The sequence below is a fragment of the Rhipicephalus sanguineus genome, chromosome 6 (genome assembly GCF_013339695.2).
Source record: "Rhipicephalus sanguineus isolate Rsan-2018 chromosome 6, BIME_Rsan_1.4, whole genome shotgun sequence".
NCBI lineage: Eukaryota > Metazoa > Arthropoda > Arachnida > Ixodida > Ixodidae > Rhipicephalus > Rhipicephalus sanguineus.
In genome coordinates, this window is record NC_051181.1 from 146,966,343 (window position 1) to 146,990,184 (window position 23,842).

Here is a 23,842-nt window from a genome sequence, read left to right on the forward strand (position 1 = left end):
GACAGGCGGCCAGTGACAAGAGCCGCACTGGCGAAACCGAAATCGAAATTGTCATTTATTGGTGCGATGGTTATTTAGAGCCGCAAGTTGAGCGAACGGCCTCTCGAGTATTTCGTCGCAGCAACTCATAACGACGCAGTTAACGCTGTCGTTAACGTCTCTCGACCAGTGCTAACTATTTTTCGGCGTTTACGTGGGCCTAGCGTCGCCAATATGTAGCTTCTACCGCTCGCTGATCACTTCGCCCACTCTCCGCTCGCTGCTGTTGTGGCCGTGTCCATCCGAAGCAGAAAACTGGTCGGTGGAGTGAAACAAGAGGCGATGATCCGTTTGTTGATATCATAGCCGCGCGTCAGAGCGCTTCTCCACGCACGCCTGCGGTAATTGTCAAAGTGAAATGATTGTTTCTCGACGGAGGTAACGACCGTACGCATCGCGATGTTCAATAGGAAAGGCCTATTTTGGAAAAGCGAAGGATTCCACTATGGGTACTCGACACCGTACCAGCTATTTGACGCCGCTAAAGGTGCGTACGCCGTGCGTTTATTTCAGCGTTGACGACGTGAAATGCTCTCGTGTTGTGGCAGGGCCTTTGGAGGCCGCCAACAGACCGCACGGATGTGCGCGTCAAGGGGCATCTCTAAAAATAAACCTCGCCCAATAATTTACACCATCTAGGTGCAGCTGGCCGCCGCGCTGGTTTCTTATAATTTGCCATTTCTTCCAATTCACCTCTGTTCTTTTATCTTCTTCCAGGCAGCTTGTCCTTCGTACAAAAACTGCGCCTTGAAGTCAAACTTCCTGTGCACAACGGCTGTGTAAGTGCGGCGCGCTTCTTTTGTTGGCTCCTCTCTCGTTTTATTTCACTGTTGCGAATGGATGTAGTACTAAAAAGCCCGCGACTGTGCTTGCTTCAGCGCTGCACGTGTGACATTCGCTTTACATTGCATGCACCTGCGATACTGAGCATTATATATGTTGTGCGTATGGAGCAGGCTATTTTACATATCGCAGCAATTAAACTGTTGTACGCTGCACATTGTTGTATACGTTGCACAGAGCTGTTGTAATAGTAACGGTGTGCGCGTTGGCTAGGAGCCAAATTGCGTAATTATATGCAATACACGATGTGTGACAGAAATGCATTGTCTTATTGTGCATATGCCTTTACATACCTATTTAATATACATATATTTTATTACCTGGACAACAGACTGTTTATGTGAAATTGTTATAGCTGGTACATTCTATATGTATTTGCATGACACACATATATATATATGACAAATATTTGTTCTCAAGTTGTTTTGTCGTGTTTAATGCAAGTGTTTCAATAATGCAATATGTGTGACTTTGTTTCTAGCTCCTATTAAATTTAAATAAGTGCTACCTACTTCAAGGAATGCATATGTACAAGTGGCTTCTCATTGTCACGTTCCATGCTGTTAATGCGATTTGCACCGCAATGTTTGAATAAACATAGTTGCTCAGTTGTCCGATCTGTTTAGGACAAAGCAGTGCAGTACCCAGCAAATATTAGACTCCTCATATAATCAGACAGCATTCATTCTCAAGAGCACGTTTTCAACATACAAAGGTTGCATCTACTGCATCGTTGTTCAGACGAAGTCCGTGATACATGTTGCCCAAGTAGCCTTGCTGCTAGATCCGTCTCTTCATAAATGCATTTGCTTGTGAAAGTCATCATGGCAAATGTTAGCTAATGCAGATCTCTACAGCTGCTGTAAGCTTTGCAGTTTGGCCTTGCCCTGTGCAGAAAATTAAAAAAAAAAAGAGTAGTATGTTAAAACTTGTCTTAGGGTGCACACAAGACGAGCTGAATGTGCAGGCCATTGTTGCGGCACATCTTACTTCACTCTTAATGCCAGTTTCCTTCCTTGAGGATGTTTGTCGTGGAATGTTTATTGGTGGGTCACAGTGTTTACTGCTTTTGTGTGGCTGTGAGGATGTACTTTCCCTGTGAAAACAATATCTCTGCAAAAAAGTAATGGAGCCAAAAAATTTTCACTGCCTCTGATTGCAAGCGTTACTCACACTTCAGTCATGACGCGCAGGATGCACGGCGTCCCAAATGTATTAGAGGCTACCTTCAAATGCTCTTGCATTTCTTGGTTCGCTTCTGAAAATCGTGTTACGCAGGTGAACACCATATGCTGGAACGATGCGGGCACATATCTGCTGTCTGGCTCTGACGATCAGCATCTCTGCATCACGAATGCACACACACATGTGGTATGTCATATCAGTGCAGGATAACCCTCGATGGGTAATGTTTGTAATGATAGCTGAATGAGTTTCCCACTGTGTATGCAGATCCTGGCACAGATTAGAACTGGCCACACAGCAAACATCTTCAGTGCCAAGTTCCTTCCAAGCTCTGGAGATCGTCTGGTGAGTACCGTCATTTATTGTTTTGCTTATCAGCTGGGTAAGAAATCTGTCTTGAGCTGCAGCGAAATGACAAACGTCTTAAATGTGGTTGTGCTCTCCATTGCAGGTGGTTTCCTGCTCGGGAGATGGCGCCATACTTTTCTCAGATGTGGAGCGTCCCGAGACGAGCCTGCGAAACCTGTTCAACTGCCATTTTGGCACAGCGTACGAGATTGCCACGGTTCCAAATGACCCACACAGCTTCCTCTCGTGCGGTGAAGATGGCACGGTGCGATGGTTCGACCTGCGCACCAAGACCAGCTGCTCCGCTGACGACTGTTCTGAGGTTAGCGTTGTGCAGAGATGTCTTGCATACATGAACATGTTTATTTGTTGTTGCCTGTAAATTTTTAACCCTGCCAAATGACTGCATGGAAACACTGTTAAACAGTGACTTACTTGCAGCTAACAATGCTAAAACAAGGTGTTTGACAAGGAGGTCTTTGTGGGCCTAACCTTGTCACAGTGTTGCAGACACATACCTTGTTTGGCCACTGTTGGTCACTTGAAGTCTATACTTATCCACATTTGTCCAGTTAAAATTTTCTTGTAAGCCAATGATTTCGAGACCTTCAGAAGCTGTGAAGTGTGTTCCTTTCTGTATTTGTAGACTGTAGGAACAGCTCAGAGCAACACATCTTTAATGAAGGCAGTGTTGCCGACGTGTTGCCTTTCAACCTGGCTTGCTTGACATTTTGCAACTTCTCAATGATGGTATGAAATAATTTAAAGCCTATCAACTAAGCAAGGGCTGGCAAAGAAATCTTACTATGCTTCTTCTGATAAGAATGTGATGTTCAAATAAGCAAAATTTTGCTGTTTACTTACGCTCCACAGAGGATAAAAATTTAGTTGATCGCAACTGTGTGCTGAAACTTGTAGCGGCAGGAAGACAGGCGCCTAAAAAAGTCTGGAATCCTGCGGCACTTTTGATATGCTTATGCATATTGATTGGTGTTACAGTTAAGTTACAGTGTGGATGATTTAGCAACCAGAGATTCCATTCAAGGAGCACTTGCAGTAATTTATAGAATTAACTCATAGTGTAATTATAAAGTAATTATCCACTGACATTTGCTTTGAGACATTTTACTGCCTGGTGAGCAATCCTCTCTATAAGTCGTTAACCTGCATTTTTTATGTAACCTGATAATATGTGGCATTGCATAGATTGGGAACAGAGATATGCTTTGTGTAGGCATGTTCTTATGTGTTATGCAATAGCATTGTCTATGATTTAGTGCATTACATCCTTTCATTATGCCTTTTTATAATTAATATTAAGGCCTCTGATCTCTTCTGATTTGAGTGTAGCTTGAGCCACCTGTATATTTTGTATTGGCTGCAAGTCCGCACATTAACAAATCTGACTGATCTAGAAAGGATCTGTAGGCGGAAAAACAGGACATTTTGAATTCTTGCACTTTTGTTTCGTGTTTTATAGGATGTCCTGATAAACTGCCATCGCGCCATCACTTCAATAGCCGTGAATCCACTGACCCCATACTACTTAGCTGTTGGGTGCTCAGATTCGGCTGTCAGGGTCTTTGATCGGCGCATGTTGGGGACACGAGCAACTGGTAAGTGCCTGGCCCTTGTTAACAATGTTATTTTTTGCATTTAGAAAAGATCAGTTGTGAATATCCGTATCTGTGGAGTATTAAATCACGGCAGTTTATAGCTTCAGCTTGTCCACTCTTTATGAAAATATAGGGTTGCGATAAACGTAAACAGCAGTGACAAAGCTGGCAGTAACATCTTGTGATGCTTTGCCTAAAAACGCATGAAACGTTTCCATTTTACAAGAGTGATCTCGTAGAAGCAGTATAAACAAGGGAGATTGCGTGTTGTCCATTACATTGATACCGGCAATTTACATTAACATGTGGTCAGTTACTGCAGTAGTATGTTTGCTCCCTCCAGTTTCAACCCAGTGCTACGAGGTAGCGCTAACGTGGCTGCCCATGTTTATGTCTTTGGTGACATAACATTCCCTGCATGCTAATTATGTACACAAATAAGCCAGAACTTTCTAATAACACAACTGTTATTTTTGCTGACAGTAATTTTGATGACAGTAATCACAGCTGTTACACAGGTTACTTGGTGCATAGATCCTTTGGCCTGTGGGTTGTAATAAGTTGTTGCTCACTTCTGTGTCACTAAGCTGAGCTGTCCTTTCCCTGCCAGGTAACTTCATGAGCAACAGCATGGATGCCATGACATCACGGCTGACTGTTCCCGAGTTTGAGGGCCGAAGTCACCGAATCACTTCACTGACATATAGTGCCAATGGGCAAGAGATGCTGGTCAGCTACTCATCAGACTACATCTACCTGTTTGATGCAGTGGTATGTAGTGCACATAGTAAATTGACTTGTGCAAAATCGGCATCTCATTTGTATGTGTTTTAAAATTATACCACCACCTCTCTTTACACAGTTGCAACTGTGAGAGCAAGAACCCATCTTAAAAAAAGTGTGCTGTATACAATATCGTAGATTTGCAGTGAGTATAATAAGGAAACAAGAAAATCCAAGTTGCATCATGGAGTTGCGTTATCTTGGGTAGATCGACTCGGGTTAGGTGTAGCACTGCACGATAGTGTACAGACTTCTTGTCCACAACCTTCACTCTGAGACCTAAAATACATTGCTATCACAGTTATAGTGACATCACTTTATAATCATGGCAAACTTAATTCTTTTATCTGTTGCAAACAGCATGTATCTTCTGCCTGCATGAAATTTTTGTTAAGGAGTTACCAAGTTATTCATTTTAGCATTTGAAAGTACCGCAGACTGCGACTCTATCTGTGTGTCTGGCCTGAGTAGCACAGTACTTGACACCACACGAGAGGTGTACATACGATTTATCTGCACCAATCTGAACCGGTTCGGTGCAGGGCAAGAGAAGTTGAGTGCAGCATGAGTTCAGTGGTGCAGGCTCGGTGCGACGCTAGCAATGAATGGTGAGGTACTGTTACGGTGAAGGCCTTACAAGACTTGTTGGCTTAGATGTGCTCCATAAAATGGAACGTCTTGATGAGTCGCGAACCTTATGTGACTTCTGAGGCATTAAAACACCTGTGTAAACTCAGTGAATGCACGTAACCGAGGTTCAGACGGTGCCCGTATGCTTGTGCTGTTATTTACACTCAAACCTCGATATAACGAACATGGATATAACGAATTAAATGAAGAATAGTCTTGTCATTGCTACAGTGTTACAAATAAATGTTTACAACGAATTTTTGGATATAACGAAGTTATTTTCGTGCCAGATGTGACTTTGTTATAATGAGGTTTGAGTTTACTGTTCTCTGCTTCGCACACACATATTTGCACAAGCCGACGCTGTCAGCAGAGCGGGTGCACGAAAATTGTGAACCAGACCTACACCTTTTGAAACGAATAGTGTGAAATAAAATGGTGCAGCTCCTCGTGAACTGGTTCAAATGGTGCAGGTGAATCGAATGGACAATAAGCTTTCTTTTTTCTTAGACTCACTGCCTTAAACTAGGTTATTCAACCGTTTTTCTTTTGCCCCGTATTTAAGTGCACACTGCTCCATTTTCACATTTTTATCTAGGCTGGATGCAGGGCCGTAACTAAGGGGGGGTTGAGGGGGTTCTGACACCCCCCAAAATTTTTAGATGCTTTAACTTTCGGGTGACACTAAAATACTCGCACACCCTCACAGCGACCACCAGTTGCCAAAGTTAGCTGTTCTACACACAAACACCCCCCCCAAAAAATTCTTGGGTACGGCCCTGGCTGGATGTCTATATTGCAGCAAAGAATATGTCTTGTCTGTGGCATCAAGACATCTTGTTGCAATGACACATTAGGTTGTTTGCACCATTCTTGTGTCCTTCCATTGTTGGTACCCTGCAATTGTCTTTTGCTTGTCTCCCATACAGGGAAGCGTGCAAGAGGAACCAAAGTCATACAGTGCAGATGGAAGGAACTGCAGTGCCTCAGAGGTAATGTGCTTGCAAGCGATTTTATAATTGTGTACTGTAGTGGTTAAAGGGTCTGGATCTGACAAGTGATCAAAGAGACTGGCGGTCCCAATATCGGGAAGTCACTCGGCACTCACTACGATCACGATAACTCTGGCTACCGCAGAATGAAGAAGCCTTCCAGTGATCTCATGTTACCCCATGTTGTGTCAGCGGACCTATGCGTAAATGCGTGTGAGAAGGTCAGAAAATAAAAATGTGTCGATAATGCAAGAAAGAATTCACAACCTGATTCCTCTTTGTATGCACACGTGCACGTAAAAAAAAAAAAGCAGCTGACAGAGACTACCAATTTAGTTCAGGAAACCACATAAACAGCGAGTGTGCGTTAAAGCTGGTAAAAGCAAAGTGAGATATCGAGAAATACAATCTCCAGCCATATTTTATCAGCCCTGGACTTCTAGTAAACATTGTGCCTATTGTCCTACTCTTAGTGAAAAATATTTGTTAAAACACGAATTCACGCTGTCATGCTTAACTGTGGCCGTTTGAAGCGAATCTTACGGTGAGAATGTTTAGATTCTTCAGCCACTTGTGTGAGAAAGTTTGCATTTAGAAAACTTTGCCTACTTTTTTTTAATTTGCTGATTGGGTACTTTTGTACGTAATGTATTTTCAGGCCAAGCAGAAGGAATGTCACGTCTCGATGAAGCGTCTTCGGGTTCGTGGAGACTGGTCAGACACTGGACCCAATGCTAGGCCCGAGTGTGAAATGAGGGGTGAGTTCTTCATGCTCTCCTCTCCTAGCCAATATCCACTATTTCTTTCTTATTTCCATCAAGGTTTGTATGACGAGAGCATGATAGTGTGCATTAGTATTTACATGCCTCTTCTCTGCTCTAAAGGCAGAACTTTAATAAAGTAGAGTGGCTGATTGGCCGAATTTGATTCTTCATTTGTCCCATTTACATTCTTGTCGGCCTTTGTGCTGTTGACTTACTAAGATGAATTTTGTTGCGCTTCTTCTAAAGATGAAAAAACTATTCTCTTTTTTTAAGTTCCGCAGGGCAATTTGTGCAGTCTCGTCGTAGTAAGTATCGCTACATTTTTTCACGCAATTGGTGGTTTTGCTAAATCGTACATAATTTTAAACAACAAAAATTCTTTTTCAGTTGACTGAATAGATGCAGCAGTGCCATCTTTTGATATTGGAGGTGTGTTGGTGTTGTGGAAGACAGTGCAGGCAATTATAGTGCAAGCAAGAAGATTCATGCTTTTGTTATAATCTAGTTCTGTAGTTTTCACCAGTACACAGCATTTACGGGCACTTTTTAAAAGACCTGAAACAGCATCAGTGCATCTAAGGAGATAGTATACAAAATGCTGGTCATTGATGTCTGTACTTACATCTGAGCTACAACAACACTGTACAGAAACACTGATGAACAGTCGTTCAAGGCCTTGAGAATGACGTGTAGGTGCTGTAGCTTGAAGCTGTTTCCACTTAAAGTGTTCTTATCAAAATGCACCAAGAGCTGTCAACCACAGCATTATTATCGATTTTGATATTACTTTTTTACGTTTGTGTTTCAGCACTCGGCGAACAACAGCCACGCTCGCTGCATGCGAGCTTGATGCAGCGCATGTCTGACGTCCTGACGCGCATGTTCAACTCATCCACCGGAGCCGGCAGAGCAGCAGGCGCACCGAACAGGCCTCACGCGGGCACCTTTCTCGCTTCATCACTCTCATCTTCATCTTCAGCATCACCTGGGCATAGTGGAGGCGACAGCTCCACTGACGAAGACATTGAAGCCACAGTGGCTAGGCATTCGCGAAGCGTGAGACTTGCCCGAGGTGAGCATTGCATACTGTCTTACTGAGACCATTGTCTTTCAGATGCATGGCCTTTGTTGAAAGACTTGAAGTTGCTGTGTGCATGACCGCTGCTGACTCCAGAAGGTGTAGGCGATCTCTTGTTGCATACAGACTGCTCTAATGATTGTAAAAGGGAGGCGAACTGCTCTCTGCATGTTGCGCATTTTTATAGCTGTGGGAACACCACAGCTTCAACATAACGCAACCATGACTTGGCAACATTCATGCTCCTAGTAACTTCATTTGCTTTGACAAAGGCTGTATGGACCAGATTATTTTTACTCTCGCACACACATTTTGAGCAAGCATGCATACCTAATCTTGAACCCAGTCATCATCTGGCGGTGCGGCCAGCGTAGGCGCTATGGGTTCGGTTGCGTCACGACTGATGACAAGCGAAAAGTGGTGGCCAACATGCGATAAGGACAGGCTGGATGCTATTGTGGTCGTCCTTTCCACATGACCCGCAGCCCCCCATCAAAGATGGCTGCTCCCTGCAAGCGATGAAAATTCCGGTCTATACCGCAGAGCGAGAGGAAGTGCTTCCATTTGCGTATGCTTACTGTGAAAGAAATCTGAAAACATTGTTGAAGACTATACAGCACAACGTTTATAGAACCAGGTCAGTTGCAAAACTGAGCGATGTTGCGCGGTGCCGCCGCCATCAGCGACAGATGTGGCGCTGCTGTCGCAACAGGATTCACTCCACTCTCTTCAGCCGGCGTTGCGGCGTGTCAGTATCCGTGGAGGCTGCTTTCTGCGTGAACAGTTTCGCGCTTTCTATTGTGCTTCGGATGTGCGTGTCTTCACCATGCCGACATATGCTGTGTTCTCAGCTGTACGAGCGGTTACAGGAAATCTGAGACGCCTTTCTTTAGTGCCTAGGGTTATCAACTCTTCAATGAAGGGAGTCGGGACGGGGGTCATTGTTTCTTTATTGTTTCTGCCTCTTCAGCTGGCTACGTGCTGTTCGCAACACTTCCTCTTGCTGGAGAATGTACCCGTAAAAGTTGTCGCGCTTCGCCCAGAAGTTCAGTTAAAGTAACTAAAGCCCTTCACAGCCACCGCTAGCCACCGCAACATTGCTTCGTGCATGCTATTCGTGAGAACTTCGTGTTCTGGAGCGTGACGCGCGTTGTCGGGCGTGCGTTGGATCACATAAAAATTTCTAATTGGACGGTCCGGAATAAACTCGGAACATATAGCTGTCCCGACCGGGAAGGCTCGCGACGCTGTATGAAAAGTTGGGACAGTCCCGTGAAATCCGAGACGTAATTGGTAACCTCTTTATGCCCCGAGTGACCCTGACTAGCGAGCGGCGTGGGATCGCGCTATTCCTCGTGAGGACAAGAAACTGTCCGACGTATCACGTGTATGTGATATGCACTTTCATGAGGAAGACATCCTGAAGACTTTTACTCACATGGTCAATGGTAAGAATTAAGGTTGAAATCGTCAGCGGAAAGGAGACTCGACCATCGAAGGATGCGCCCCAAAGATATTCCGGAAATTGCCTTGATTTGAGTGAGTCTAAAAATTGTGCTGAAAATAATTTTTTTTAAAGTTAACTAGAGCTGTTTTGATAAAGTTTAATACCTGAGACTAAATAAGTTGTGCCGTTTGTGGGCATCACACAGGGGCGGCGCCAGGATTTTTTTACTGGGGGGGCACCCACGACAAGTGGGTTCCTTCAGGGGGGCCAGAGAGGCTGGGAACATATGCATTGTATTTTGACTATGCTTGCTCTTGGGGGGGCAAGGGGGGGGGGGGGGGGGGCAGGCGGAAATTTTGGAGGGGCTGGAGCCCCCCCAAACCCCCCACTGGCGCCGCCCCTGGCATCACACCATACATGTAATATCGGAAAAGTTGTTTCTCTGCATTGCGTGCGTGAAATAAATACAATTTTTCTTTCTGTAGCAGGACTGAAATTGTGGCGTGCAGTGCACACACGGCAATTTTACCACTCCATAATTGCAAGTAACGACAGCCGCGGTACAAAGTGAACACTCCTTACTTAAAAAAGTTATAGTGAAGAATTATCGGAAAGAAAACAGCGAAAAAAAGAAAGACGGAGCACCAGAAAAAGGATTACACAAACAAACAGCGCTGACTTACAACAAATATTTATTCATTGACATCGCGCAATACCTGCACAGTCCACAAGGAAAAGAAATAAGTACCAACACGCCCAAGTATCCACTTTATCTAAATAATTACGCTACGGGAATGCGCCATATAGTTAATTTCTGTAATGGACAGACTCGCAAGTTATGTCATCAAGCATGAGTTACCGTGGACAGTCTAGAAAGTCAAAGCTTTAGTGACTTTGTCTACTGCTGCTAAATATTACTCAGTTTTAAGTTGCAGCGACAGCGCAACGAAAAATCTCGATAATATACAGTCGGAGCGTAAACAACGGAGCCCTTTCTGAACGGCTGCCCCGGCGTCTTGCCACGCAGACTATGATTTCGTCTGCTAGCGGAAGCTTGTTGCGCCGCCAGCGCCACCAAACCGGAAGCTGCCTCGGCGCCGCACGACGGGTTGGCTGACGCGGGGAGTTTTGCAACTTACCTGGTTCTATGAACGTTGATACAGCAGTACAGGTTGAAAACAGACTGATCATAGCAGAAACAAGTGGAAACTCACCTAGTTTGTTCATTTTGCATTGCCACATTTGCAGCCATCAGGCAACGTGTCCGGGAGAAAATGGCAAGCAGAGCTGCTCAGCGAGAAAATGCAGAGAGAGAACAAGAAGCTGCGACGCAGGGCTCATCGTCGAATGTGGTGGCACTGGATTTGTCTCAGCCAAGTGCGAGCACCTCTGGTCAGGCGTCATCTGACAACACGAAGCAACCAAAGCAACTTGGAGATGCTTGCCCAGCATGCAGCAGGTTGGTTTCTCCTGCAAACAAATAACTATATGTTAGTGGATACATCGGTAAGGAATGCACTGCAACTTCAGCGCAAAGGCTTGAGGATTTTGGCAGAAAGAGGCAAGACGTTCCGAGCACCGACAGCTTCACTATGGTTTGTCCCCTGCCTTAAAATCTGCCTTTCTTGTTCGATGGTGTGTAGTTGCCAACTGTGCTGAATGTGGTATCCTGCTGTATTAAATTATCTACAAAGTGGAATATTTAACGGAGCGCTAAATAGACTACATAGAGGAATAGTATATATGAAATGTTCTCTAGCTACTTGTCGTTGCGACTAGGTTTGCCCTAATAGCCGAATTAGTGGAATAGACTCCCTCCATGTTTACAGGGCATGAATTCGATGTTCAGGCAAGATCTTAGTTAAGACAATTTACTGTGCGCACACACTTTCAAATGCATATAGTCTCGATGTGCATCTATACTCGCGGACAACTTTTCTTGGCAATGAAGGGAAAGCTAGAGAGCCGAACTACGCGTGTGCTACCGCTGAAGATTATAGTCCCACAATTGCGTCCGTGTTTTCTGCGTGAGAATAAAGAAAACAACATTGCTTTATTTTTTACGGGGCGCTGTTTGAAGAGAGGGTCAGCGCGCACCAAGGAGATATTTATATTTGTTTTGCTTTATGCAGTGTAATTTCACGTTTTTGCACCTGTGAAAACGTCCCACCTTTTACGTGCACCTCACAGTCAAAATGGCGTCTTCGTCTTCAGGTGAGCGCTCGTCACCCTCCAGCTTTCCCGATGACTCGCCGAGGGAGCTTGTAATGAAGTTCACTAACAAATGTCTGTGTAAGCCTGTGATGGCCGCTCGAATAATCAAATGGCCATCACAGGAAGTACGGAAGGTTCACAAACCAAAACTAAATTCGAAACGCGCGCCGAACCGGACTACTTCGCGGAGCAGTACATGTGCAGTAGCTCCGCCCCCGTAGCCTTCCCTTCATTGCCAAGAAAAGTTGTCCGCGAGTATAGTACCATGCTTTGTGTGACAAGTATGGTGCTGCAAAAAAAAGGCAGGGGTCATGGGAAGATGAAAGCTTGTGATGAAAAATTCGTAAACAGGGATTGTGCTGGAGCTGACGTTTCCCCGACAAGAGGACTTTAATTCTTCAAGGCTGCAACTTGTCTGCAACTCCTTCAAGTTGCAGCCTTGAAGAAAACAAGTCCGCTTGTCGAAATGTCGGCTGCAGCGCAATCCCTGTTTACGAATTTTTCATCACAACTGTGGTGCTGCGCATTACTGATCGGTTACTTTTAAGCTGTATGGAAATTCAGGTTTTCTGTGGAAATTATGTTCCTGAATGTTTGATGGCTGATGTCTAGTAAGTTTCAAGAGAGACAAATTCTAGTTTTCACTTACAGCATATCCTTTTTTCCTGTTGCAGTGGCAGTGTCAGGCAGGACAGCTCAAAGAGTGCCTCACAGCCAGTCCTAGCGGCAGGGCTTCGGCGCTCGCCAAACCAGTCTGACGATGACGACGATGCTGCGTTCCAGGACTCGGTGGAGAGCATCTCTGAGAACGAGTGCTTCCAGTCAGCAGCGGAGAACATATCTCCGGCTGGGGAGAATGGAAAAGACTGTGCACTGTTGGATGATCTCTCGTCTCCGTCCAGAGACAGAGGTGAATGCACCGTTAGCATTGTTTATCACCATCTTGTGGCCTTAAAGATCGTGCATAACTAAACACAGTGAAACTTAATCATGCAGGCTTTATAATTAAACAGAATTAACTGAACATGTCTTCTGATTATGCACTTTGCAGTTGTGTAATTCAGCGTGCAGCCTATTGTGCGCTTACTTAGGTACCTTGCAAAGCTGTGTATATGCGATCAAGGAGCAAACTGAATGAATTTTATATTATCTTTGTTATATACAGTAATTCATAATATCAGTAGTGTTAGTTATATTGAAGCTTGGCTGTACTAAATGAATACGTTATACAGTTGCACCCAGAAAGTATTGTGTTTATAGTATTGTGGTATCACTGTCGGTACCAGTGTTGATGAGTATTTGATATGCTTTGATATTGTTTGCTTAGACAATATCAAAGCAAACACTATCAAATGCAAATAAATAACAGTGGTTTGACAGTACTTGATTTGCATGCATTTAGTCATAGAGTAGACATTGTGTCTAAGACAATTAACATTTACTACTTTGTCCGGTCTGGCTACTGATATGGAGTTGAATTCTAACATGAGGCTGTACTCCTCCATTTAGGAGCTACATCAGCAGCGGTGAGGGATGCCAGTGCTGATAACACGAGTGAAGATGAAAATACAAACCTGAATGATGATTCTGCCTTTCATTGGAGGAGGTGAGTCTTTGCTATCAAAATCTGTTAATTTCCTTTCACAAAACTGGATTTATTTCCTCCTTCACCAGAAGATAGGAAAGCTACGCCTCTGGTCGTGATAATACAGTTGGACCCCTTATAGAGACACTGATGTAACAGACAATTGGGTATAAGACACCAGTGCGCCTTCATTGAAATAGGGGTTGATAGGAAAATGCAAACATGGTACCCTGCTTATAAGAGACACCTCATATAAGGGACAGGAACTGCTGCTCGGCGCATAAAGGGGTTCAGCTGTAGACTAGCAGACAAATGCTTCCGCCCCTAACAAGGCTATGGACCATGCCAGACCACAAACAAAAGTAATCCCAAGACTGCACTTCAGGACAGCTGTGCATACTTCAATGCTTAAAGGGGTCATGAACCACTTTTCCAAGTAATGATCTAATGGCCTCAGTATCGGAGTGTACTGCCTCCCGAATCGATTGCCGCAAAAATTTCTCGAATCCGTCAAGAATCAGCGGAGTTACGGGGGTTTGGCGCACGCTCCCAGCGCTTTCTCTCTTTTCTCGTGCCGACGAGCGCACTGGAAGCTAGACAGGGAGGGATGGCATGGGGGAAAGGAGTTACGCCAGCGCGCGTCATGAAACGCGATCGCTCTCCCGCTGTGATTCGCTTGCGCGAGTGCGGCGCCGGCAAGTGGCGGCACCCCGCGGCAAGAAGCGCATCTGATCCGAACGCCGCTCTCGATTTACGTTGGCTATCAGCCAATAAGCATGCTATGTCTCTTGCGATGTACAGCGGACAGACGCCCCGCCCACCGACGAGAGTGAGAACCGGCCTCTGTTTGAAAAGAGGGTGCCTGGGGAAACGGCAACCTCGCGCTCCGCTTGTGGCCATTACGCGGCGCGCACGACTGTAATATTTGGCAGAGCAGTTCATAGCCGTGTCAGCTTTCCGCAGGATGTGTTTTTTCAATCAGCCCAAGGGGTGCTTCATGACCCCTTTAACACAGAGGAATGTAGAATAGGATCGACCTTGTCGCAGTTTGCTCATCTTTTCTCTGGGGTTTCAGCGTACTACAGAGCATCTATCTGCTGCCAAACTTTTTCACTTCTATTGTTTGTTCTGCAGACAATCTGCAACGCCACCACGAGCACCTTCGGAGGCTAGTCCACAGCCAACAGGCAACAGCACTTCGCCTGCGAGCAGCAGAGCGCATTCCGTGTCCAGGTGACCTTACTTTCCTGTTGGCTATTTCTTCACCCACAAGTGAATGTGCTACTAGCAGTGGTGTAAAACTGAAAAACTATGACAGCCGAAGCCGGAAAAGACTTAAACTCTGGAAAAATACATACTGAAATTGTGCTGATGCAAGCTGTGAACAAGCATTCTGTTCCATAGTTGCACCAGGAATGAGCATAACCACAAAAAGAAATGTTTTTGACAGTTATAAAATGTTCATGTAACGTTGGCTGAAAATTCAGTTGTCAAGTTCGAGAAGTTTGCTGATGCTGTTGTAGTTAAATACAAATAAATGACAGGTCTGTAAAATTGGTCAGCAACTCTGCTTGGTACTCTTGAAATAAGCTTTGCCCTAAACTGGATACAAAAAAAAAAAGATTGCGATATTCTTGATGTAAATGCAACAGTATTAGGAATCTCTCGAAAGTGGACATTTTACTCTAAAATCTTAAATATTGGAAGGTGTATGTGTATTGGTAGGTAAATGTAACAGTATTTAAAAAGTGACGGCTGTTTACTCCACAAAACTGCTTGGTCTTTTCAGGCAGCCAACAATGCCAGACTCGGACAGTGTTTTACGTGCTATGGCTGAAGATTTGCATCTTGAAAAAGAGTGCGTGGAGGAGCCGTCTTTCACGAGAACTGTGACTGGCCCTCGTGCACGGAAGCGTTACACTGGGCACCGCAACTCCAGGACAATGGTGAGCTCCTGACCGTGAGCAATGTTAAACAGCCTCACAATTGGTATAAAAGAATTCGTCTCAGGAAAACAAAAAGTAAATTACACCAAGGAAAGTTATACCAAGGTAAGTTTGTGTTCCAACCATAGGTCGGCAAAAAAATTAGAGCTCACTCAGAGTCATTCAAGAAATGTATTTTCCTCTGGGGGCTCACTCGGACTCAGACTCACCAAAATTTTCCTGAACCGGACTCACTCAGACTCACAAAACTTTTTCTCAACTGGACTCGCTCGGACTCGAACTCACTAGCACATTACTCAGCCGGACTCACTTAGAATCACTCGGGTCAAGGCTTGACCCGAGTGAGCCTCACTCGGGTCAAGCCACTCACTCGACTCACTCTGGTCAAGGCTTGACCCGAGTCTGAGTGAGCGGACTCATGTGTCTGTTAGCAAAATTTGCTGTTTCGATCACGGTGTCAATTCTCTTCAACACCAGTATCTCGCATAATTGGTGCTTTACGATACGCCATTTGATGTTGTACCGTCTTGTACGAGCTATCAGTGTTTCAATTCACTAAGGACATTTTTATGAAATAGGTAACTCACACAAGGTATTTATATCATGAACTTCCCATAGAAGAGTTTGCGGGGGAAGCCATGGCACCCCTACCCCCCCAACCTGTGATCAATAAATACTATTGATATGGCGCATGAACGCTAGTGTGTTGAGATATATGTGATAGACTTGAGTATAAACTTAAGTCTATATAAGGCTGGTAGTAATGGTGAACATGAGTAGGTGGGACCATAGGTTGGCAGTAACAAATGGAGCTCACTCGGACTCACTCAAGAAATATATTTTGTGCTTAGCGCTCACTCGGACTCGGACTCACTAATATTTTTCTCAACCGGACTCACTCTGACTCAGGCTCACTAAAATTTTCCTCAGCCAGACTCGCTAAGGCTCAAACTCACCGAATTATCAATCACCCGGACTCACTCAAACTCGCAACCCAACACAGGTCTGGGTGAGTCGACTCATGAGTGAGTTTGCCGACCTATGGTTCCAACACACAGAGGAAACGACCTCAGACATCAAGACACTTTTGATGGATGTGTGTCTTGATGGGTTACGATTCTTAATGGACGATGCTTCTGCGATATTTGAAGCACTTGTGCAAGCGTGGGCTTTGGTCACCTAATATTTATCACTAATTGATTTATTGATGATGAGTTTATGTAGCAATCTTTGAAGCGTATGCTTATCAGTGTTCGTGCCTTTGCCGTCTTGTGAATTCGCAGATCAAAGAGGCCACCTTCTGGGGCAACGAGTTTGTGATGAGCGGTTCTGACTGTGGGCACATCTTTATCTGGCACAAGGAAACCTGCGAGCTGGTCATGATCATGGAGGCAGACCACCATGTTGTGAATTGCTTGCAGCCACACCCTTTCGACCCTGGTTAGCTGCTTGATCATTGTTATGAGACAGTGTAATTAGTGTCGATGCAACTGTGTCTGATGTGTGCATCTGCATAGTGTCTCTTGTGCATAGAACTATCATAGAACTGTCTAAGGTGCCAAAACCTGCATGACTAGCACTAAAACTTTTGTAGTGCCTGCATTTGCAGTGGTAGTACTGCTTGCTTTATAGTTCTAGTGAAAACGAGTGCCATACACTGTTTGTATTTTCAGTAGAAGCGTTAATTGTCATAGCAATAGCAAGCTATGCAATACCAATTCTTTATTCATAGTACCTTGGAGGTCTCTAGTACACAGATGGCCAGGCAATATGTGTAGCTTGTTTAGAATAAGAGTCAATGTAGCAGGACCTCAAAAGATCTGTAGCATTTGGAACACAGTTCCATCAGTCCATGCAAGATTTCATTTAATTGCGGTAATATCGCAGTTCAGCCTCGAAATTGCCTTTTGAAGTGCCTGCTGTAAGTATGCAAGAAGACTTGTGCAACCACCATTATGCCATAACTTACATAACAGCTTCAGGTGTGCCGACATATGTTATTCCGCAAAATCAGCCTGCCCTCTAAGCTTCTTTGGCTTGCTTGCTTTTCAGTTTTGGCGTCAAGTGGGATAGACTATGACATCAAAATATGGGCTCCTCTTCGGGAAGAACCGTTCTTCGATGCTGAAAAGGCTGCAGAGGTATGCTTAGTAATGATCATTCATTATAGTGACAGTTGTGGCCAAAGTCACGAGTAATATAGTATGTACTGTATTCAAGGCACTGTTTAGGGGTTTTTCTAGTTGCACTTCTAGTGATACCAGATCTGTCTGTACTAGTAAGGCGTTTTTTTAAAAGCTTTTATCATTGTAAACATTGTGGTACTATTAATAAGTTGGGTGTTAAAACAAAAAATCGGGCAGAACAATTCCTCGGTGTCTGTCCACGTGAAGTGGAGCTTTCTTAGTTTTGGAGAATGGTGCGTTGAAGCAGCACATGGTAATGTACAAAAAAGAAGGTCTGTTTCTTTTTTTAGAAGATTATAGTAGGTCTATAGTTTTGGATCCTTGCATGAATGTACATATCGTTTTACGGATAATATATAAGACTCATACTTACACAGGGACACTAAAGAAAAGAAACTATTTCTTGTGTTAGTATATTACAATTTTACAATACCGGATGCACCAGCTCGTTGTGATCTCATAGGTTTTGGTGGAGTCTGCTAGGGCCTGCATTATAGTTTTTCAGTAAAAAATGTTTACATTGTGTACTGGAGGACACAGTCTCAACATAGTAAGTTTCAGAAAATTTTCCTGAGCCAATGTGGCCAAATTACGCAAAAAGACTTCAAAATTCGTGACATCAGACCGATGTTCACATGCCAAAGTGCTAGTGTGAAATTCAAAAATAAAACTTTGACATGCATTTATTCTTCTAATAATTATCCTGTGATTGCAAAATGAATGACAATGGAGTTCTGAAAGAATAATTTATCTGTGTAAACTACATTAATGTTTCACATAAATGTCCCTGTAATGGCTTCCACTTTGACAATTCCTCTGGTGAATACATGATCAATATGTCCTCTGAATCTTGATGTAGGTATTTCATTGTTTAATAGCAGTTAGTGGAAACCCAGCTGCTCTTACTACTGCCAAAGGACCCTATGCTGCCAATTTCTATGCATTTAAATCTCTCCTTTATGTGCACGTATCGTAAATCACATTTAAACCAGTGCTACTATGCCCACGCATAAGTAGTACATGAAGTCATTTCACTAACTTTTCCTGGATTTTCCACAGATGATCAAACGCAATGAGGTGATGCTGGAAGAGACCAAGGACACAATTACTGTGCCAGCTTCCTTCATGATTCGTATGCTTGCATCACTAAACCATCTGCGATCTTCAGGTACCTGTCGTCATGTGTCTAGGTTGGCCTTTGGCTCTGCGGTACTTGTAGTGGACGTGGGAACAGTAGTGCCATATATATACCCACACTTATTTACTAATTTTAATGTAATAGCGTCAACAAGCTCGTTTTGCAGAAATTCTGGTGTCAACGTCGTTGGTTGTGAGCGAAGACTTCAGAAAGGTTCAAATAAAAAACAATAAAACTCTTCGGTTTGAGTGGGAATTGAACCCAGGAATTCTGCGTGGCAAGCAAGCGTTCTACCAAAGAGCCATGCCCGTGCTTGGAACTGTTTCAAAAAAAGAACCCTATACGAATTTCACGTAATGCGAGGAGCGTCCTGAATGCATGTAATATTGCTTGGGAGAAGCACAGAATTGTACCAGGCGTCAAAACATGTGAATTGCACGAGTGGTTGGCTTAAAGGCCCACCAATTACAAAGCGCACACATAATCATCATTATCAGCAAGGGCATCAACAAAGTGCAGCTGCACAGATGCGTGTGTTGCCTTACGGATGCGTAGCGGGTAGTTCGCCAATTTGCAAATGGAGTATTTATGGTGTAGTGGCCACTTCGCTACTGTACTTGCAGTAGGCATTCTAAGATGGTTTGAAACAGCCAATTTTATGCGCACAGACGTTCATTCCCTTGCGGCACGGTTGAGGCGTTTTCCGTAAAGCAAAGCCAGGCTAGTGATTGAGGAGGAGATGTGAACGGGGCCCTGATTACGCTATTCCGTTCTGCTCTTGAAGGTGAAGCTCAAGTGTCAATTTTTGCTTTCTTTTGCTGTGGCCACAGTTTTCACCTCTTCTCACGCAAATGCAGGTTCTGGAATTCAGGGCTGGCGGCGGCTGGTGCGAGACGCTCGGACAGACGACTCTGACAGCAGCAACCACTGATGAAATCTCACTTTTTCGACTCTAATTTCCAAAGCTTATCTTTATTACCTAGTCTACCGCCCAGACAGATTTATTTTCATGTGTGCGAGTGTTTCAATCATGCCATGCTTAATTTCCCAGTGTTTCATGCAGCAGCATATAGTATTTTTTTTCTCATTGCTGCAGTCCTATACTATTTATTGGAAGTGGTTCCTGCCAGGTCGCCACTGTTGAATGTGCAAATAAGATGTCCATAGAAAGCTGTAGAATGGTCAACGTCACCAAGGTTTTAAGCGCATGAATAAATTGTGTGTGGTCGAGCGGCCTCCCTGCCCATTTCAGTCTAGTGTGTTTTTGACTTGCTTCGCTTCACTGCAGTGTATTATCTATAGGGCATGAAACAAACACACGATTGCAACGAGCATAACGAGGAGTAGGGGGTGAAATTTGGTGGATAGGGATAGAACCAGTAATTGCGGCTCCGTGCTTATAACGCCACTTGCCTTTTCATGCAACCAGTTCAAAATGCACACCAACTAGTACGGTGCTTTGAATGTGGAGCAGGTTGCTGGTCACACTGCAAATATAGCAGATATGTTAACGTGTGCAGTAACATTGTGACTGCACTTCCAAAAACAAAGACCCGAGCACTTCACTGGTTGAACAGGGAGCAAAATTGGGAGGAACCCTTTACATTTGCAGACAAGTGACAGCAGAGGGCTGGACTTCAATTCAAGGAAGCGTGAAAGGGCAAAGTTCCGAATTTGAGAGCTGCATTCAGACATGATGCAGTTAATGTATGTGATTGAGAAATCAAAATTCTACTTAACCACGGTCAACAGCAACCTAACAAAGGAAAAAGCATTTTCGTGTCAGTACTCAAAGCGGAGCTTTGAACAGGTGTTCAAATATATTTTTTGGGGCGGACCATGAAAAGATGAAGTGGTATTTAAAACCGCTACTGGCCTGAAGATGACTGTATTAACGGCTAAGTATTGTTAATTTTCAACACCTGTTTCACATTTCGTGAATGACTTCATGAAAAAAAGAATTCATAACCTCATTTTTCTTGGTAGTTTCTAACGTGGCCCATGTTTTGCCATACCTTACACCTTTTGTTTTATTAAACTTGTCACAATTGACGATCAGCCAACGCCATCCAAACACACTCCTTTATTCCACGCACCACATGTCTGACTTATGCCGGCACTCTGCCCCATCTCCCTTCACAAACTTCAGTACAAAGTTCCACGGCTCTTTTTCTTTTTTAACTCTGGGAACTTTTCCCTTATTTCATGGCATAACCCAGTATTTCATAACTATAATCTCAGTTTCTCTTGCCCCTGGTCACTCAGCACGATGAATGATAAGAAACGCAACATACAGCCCTAGACAACTAACTGTTGGCACTGTCGTCAACACTGGTAAGTCGTGAAAAACGCAATATTGCAGCACTGCTGGCCAGTACAGAGTTTATCATAGCTATTGATGCATAGCTTACAAAATGCGTTGTGCTATGAGTAATGTATCATTTGTTGAATGTAAAAGTTTAAAGTGAAAGAAACTTAGACTGCTAAATCATTATTTGGGAACTCAACTGTTAATTTCACCACCACATGTCCACTATCGGAAGAGAGAATGAAGGCCAAAGTTTCATTTTAGGATTTCAAGCCATAACTTTGCCAAGCAATGTCAGTCATGGATATAGCGAGAAATCTTTCTAGTGTCCATTTAAAAATTCGGCAAGTGAGACCAGGGCCATATCCACACATAAGAGCACATGTTCTAGAGCAAGATGACCCATTTTATTTATAAAAGTGTTGGATAAGAATTTATTTCCACCAAGTCGGTAGTAAACATTTTTTTTGCTTCATATCTTACAGATAATGACACCCACCCAACCCTTACCCACCATCAGTAAGCCCCCTTTGCATTGTCAAGTTTAGATATGCTACTTTGGGCATATTGAAACATTTAACTTCATGTCTCAATTTCTAATGAATCTAACATTTGCAAGTCCTTAATTAAGAAAAATGTTAAAACCTTGGACAAAACTTCTTGCTTATAAGTAAAACATCCAGTGAAGTTCCTATTTACTTCTCAACAAAAAATTCGATCAAATCACTTCAGTGGTTACCACAAGGCACCACTAGTTTTTTTTATTTCTTTTTTTAACATATATGTCTGAATAAAATCAAGGCTTGTCCCAAGCTGAAACATTCTCACAATGGCAACAGTGAACACAAAAAATTGAAATGATGGAGAAGGCAGATTGACTTTGCAGGATCTCGGCAAATATATTTAACGTAGCAAAATATACATTTTCCACCTATGCAGTCAACAAAAGAACATTGGGTGTATATATATATATTTTTTTGCTTGCATAACTGGTGACACCATAACATTCGTACTGTAATAATAAAAACGACTCAGTTTCTGGATTTTTTTTTTTAAATGTATGTAGTTCAACCACATGAAAAAAAAAAAAGAAACTGCAATGTTGCAGAACATATAAAAATTCCTTCGCCACACAACAGCTTTTGCATGTACATATGTAACAAGTTAAAACGTTAGGGACACCACAAACTGAAAACTGTGGCGAAACAAATCTCGCTGCACTGCTTGCACCGACCCATGCGATTCTGCGGCACATCACTTTGTGGTTGTAAAGGCATTCCATCGTAGTTAGCTGTTAGTAACACACATTTTACAAACAGGCAATGTCAATAATTAATTGAGAAAAGGTTTATCGACTGGTTAATTCCTGAGCTTTACCCACCATCAGCAAGCCCCCTTTTGCATTGTCTGTCAAGTTTAGATGTACTCAAGAGCCAGTCATCATCAAAGCCTCATCAAGTGCCGCAAAGCTTTATCCGATGCAAAGTAGTACATACGCAATTATCACAATCGGGCAGAACAGATTACGTCGTGTTGCGACTTAACATACTGGTACATCATATCAATGACAATAAAAAAATATGCCCCGTGGCATGTGGCACAGTTCATGTTATCCCACTGTGAGGCATTGTCACATTCAATAACGAAGATACATACATATAGTTATTTACAGTATAAAATTTACGCAATTGAGTGGGACATGAAACTAATGTCTGACTAGCTAATGTGCAACTCCAAGAAAGCCCTACAATCCATGGACCCGAGAAAGCTAGGTGCAGTAGTAGTAGTTAAAAAGAAAAAAAAATAAACAGGAAAAACTGCATGCTCTTCACCTAGGTGAGTAACTCGCGTCGTAGTATTAACGTTTCTGCGGTTGTGTCACGACTGGCGCGGCTCCAGGAAATCGAGTTCAAGGATGTGCTCCACGCACTGAAGGGTTGTCTGAAAGACCGTGTCTTCTGGTGCCGGCACTTGGGTTCCCAGTGCCATGGTTGCAAGCTCGGGGGCCGAGCGAGACTTTGACAGCTCGCTGGAGCGAGCGTTGGATGCAGTGTTCTCAAAGGCACAATGAACGTCGACATTGTTGTTAGACCCACTAACGAGGCTGTTGAAGAAACCCTGGAGGTCGTAGAATGACTTGATGGAGGTCAGGCTGAGCAGCGGTCGCCCGTTTTTGTAGTGAAGGTTCTCGTTATTTGGATTCTGTAACCAACAGTAGTAAGACAACCAAGTTAGCATGTTGCGAGAATCTAAAAAAATTGCAACTGATGCACATTACAGCTATCTTATGTAAAGTAAGTACGCCCTTGCAAATATAGAAAAAAAGTTTAAATGCAGCTTTTCACCATCCTAGAGTACTTTGTGTGAACAATGAAGCATTCAGTGTGATAAACTTCGACACATCCAATGCTGGGCCTTTGCTTTCTGTCTTCTTGTTCTAGTGTACCACCACACAATTTCCACATCCATCGTTTCAATACATGGCCAGGAAAAATTTAGGGCAAGCTCAATGACGCAATCATTGTGTCAATGAGGAAACAAAGAACAAACATTCAATGAGAGTACCGAAACCATCAGAAATCGATGTGCTGGAAAACGGAGGCAGCACATTTTATCCAGATTCACATTCTTGTATAATTAAATGTCAATAGTGTCCTGTGGCTGGAACAGGCACGCATAAGTCCTCTAATGAGCATGCTCTTGCTGCAATGCGATTGTCATGCGCTCCTTTTTAACACTC

At 43.6% G+C, this 23,842-nt stretch overlaps 2 protein-coding genes across 5 annotated transcripts in view; one reads left to right on the top strand and one right to left on the bottom strand.

Moving 5' to 3' along the window:
• The first annotated feature begins 60 nt into the window (after positions 1–60).
• Positions 61–20,013, top strand: LOC119396714 (DDB1- and CUL4-associated factor 6). The gene is made up of 19 exons (XM_037664019.2): positions 61–526; positions 757–818; positions 2,161–2,253; positions 2,335–2,412; positions 2,519–2,737; positions 3,896–4,031; positions 4,642–4,802; positions 6,374–6,436; positions 7,095–7,194; positions 8,009–8,272; positions 10,974–11,184; positions 12,614–12,849; positions 13,449–13,545; positions 14,659–14,757; positions 15,314–15,470; positions 16,754–16,910; positions 17,523–17,611; positions 18,716–18,824; positions 19,652–20,013. Exons 1-19 carry the CDS (start codon positions 439–441, stop codon positions 19,723–19,725), a joined length of 2,493 nt encoding a protein of 830 aa, XP_037519947.1. The 5' UTR covers positions 61–438; the 3' UTR covers positions 19,726–20,013.
• A 1,591-nt stretch (positions 20,014–21,604) lies between these two features.
• Positions 21,605–23,842, bottom strand: part of LOC119396713 (protein dopey-1) — a 94,817-nt gene continuing 92,579 nt past the window's right edge. For all 4 annotated transcript variants that reach the window (XM_049417191.1, XM_049417192.1, XM_049417193.1 and 1 more), the window contains one exon: positions 21,605–23,304. In XM_049417191.1, coding sequence (XP_049273148.1) covers positions 22,981–23,304 — 324 coding nt within the window. In that variant the 3' untranslated portion in view covers positions 21,605–22,980. The remainder of the gene's footprint in view (positions 23,305–23,842) is intronic.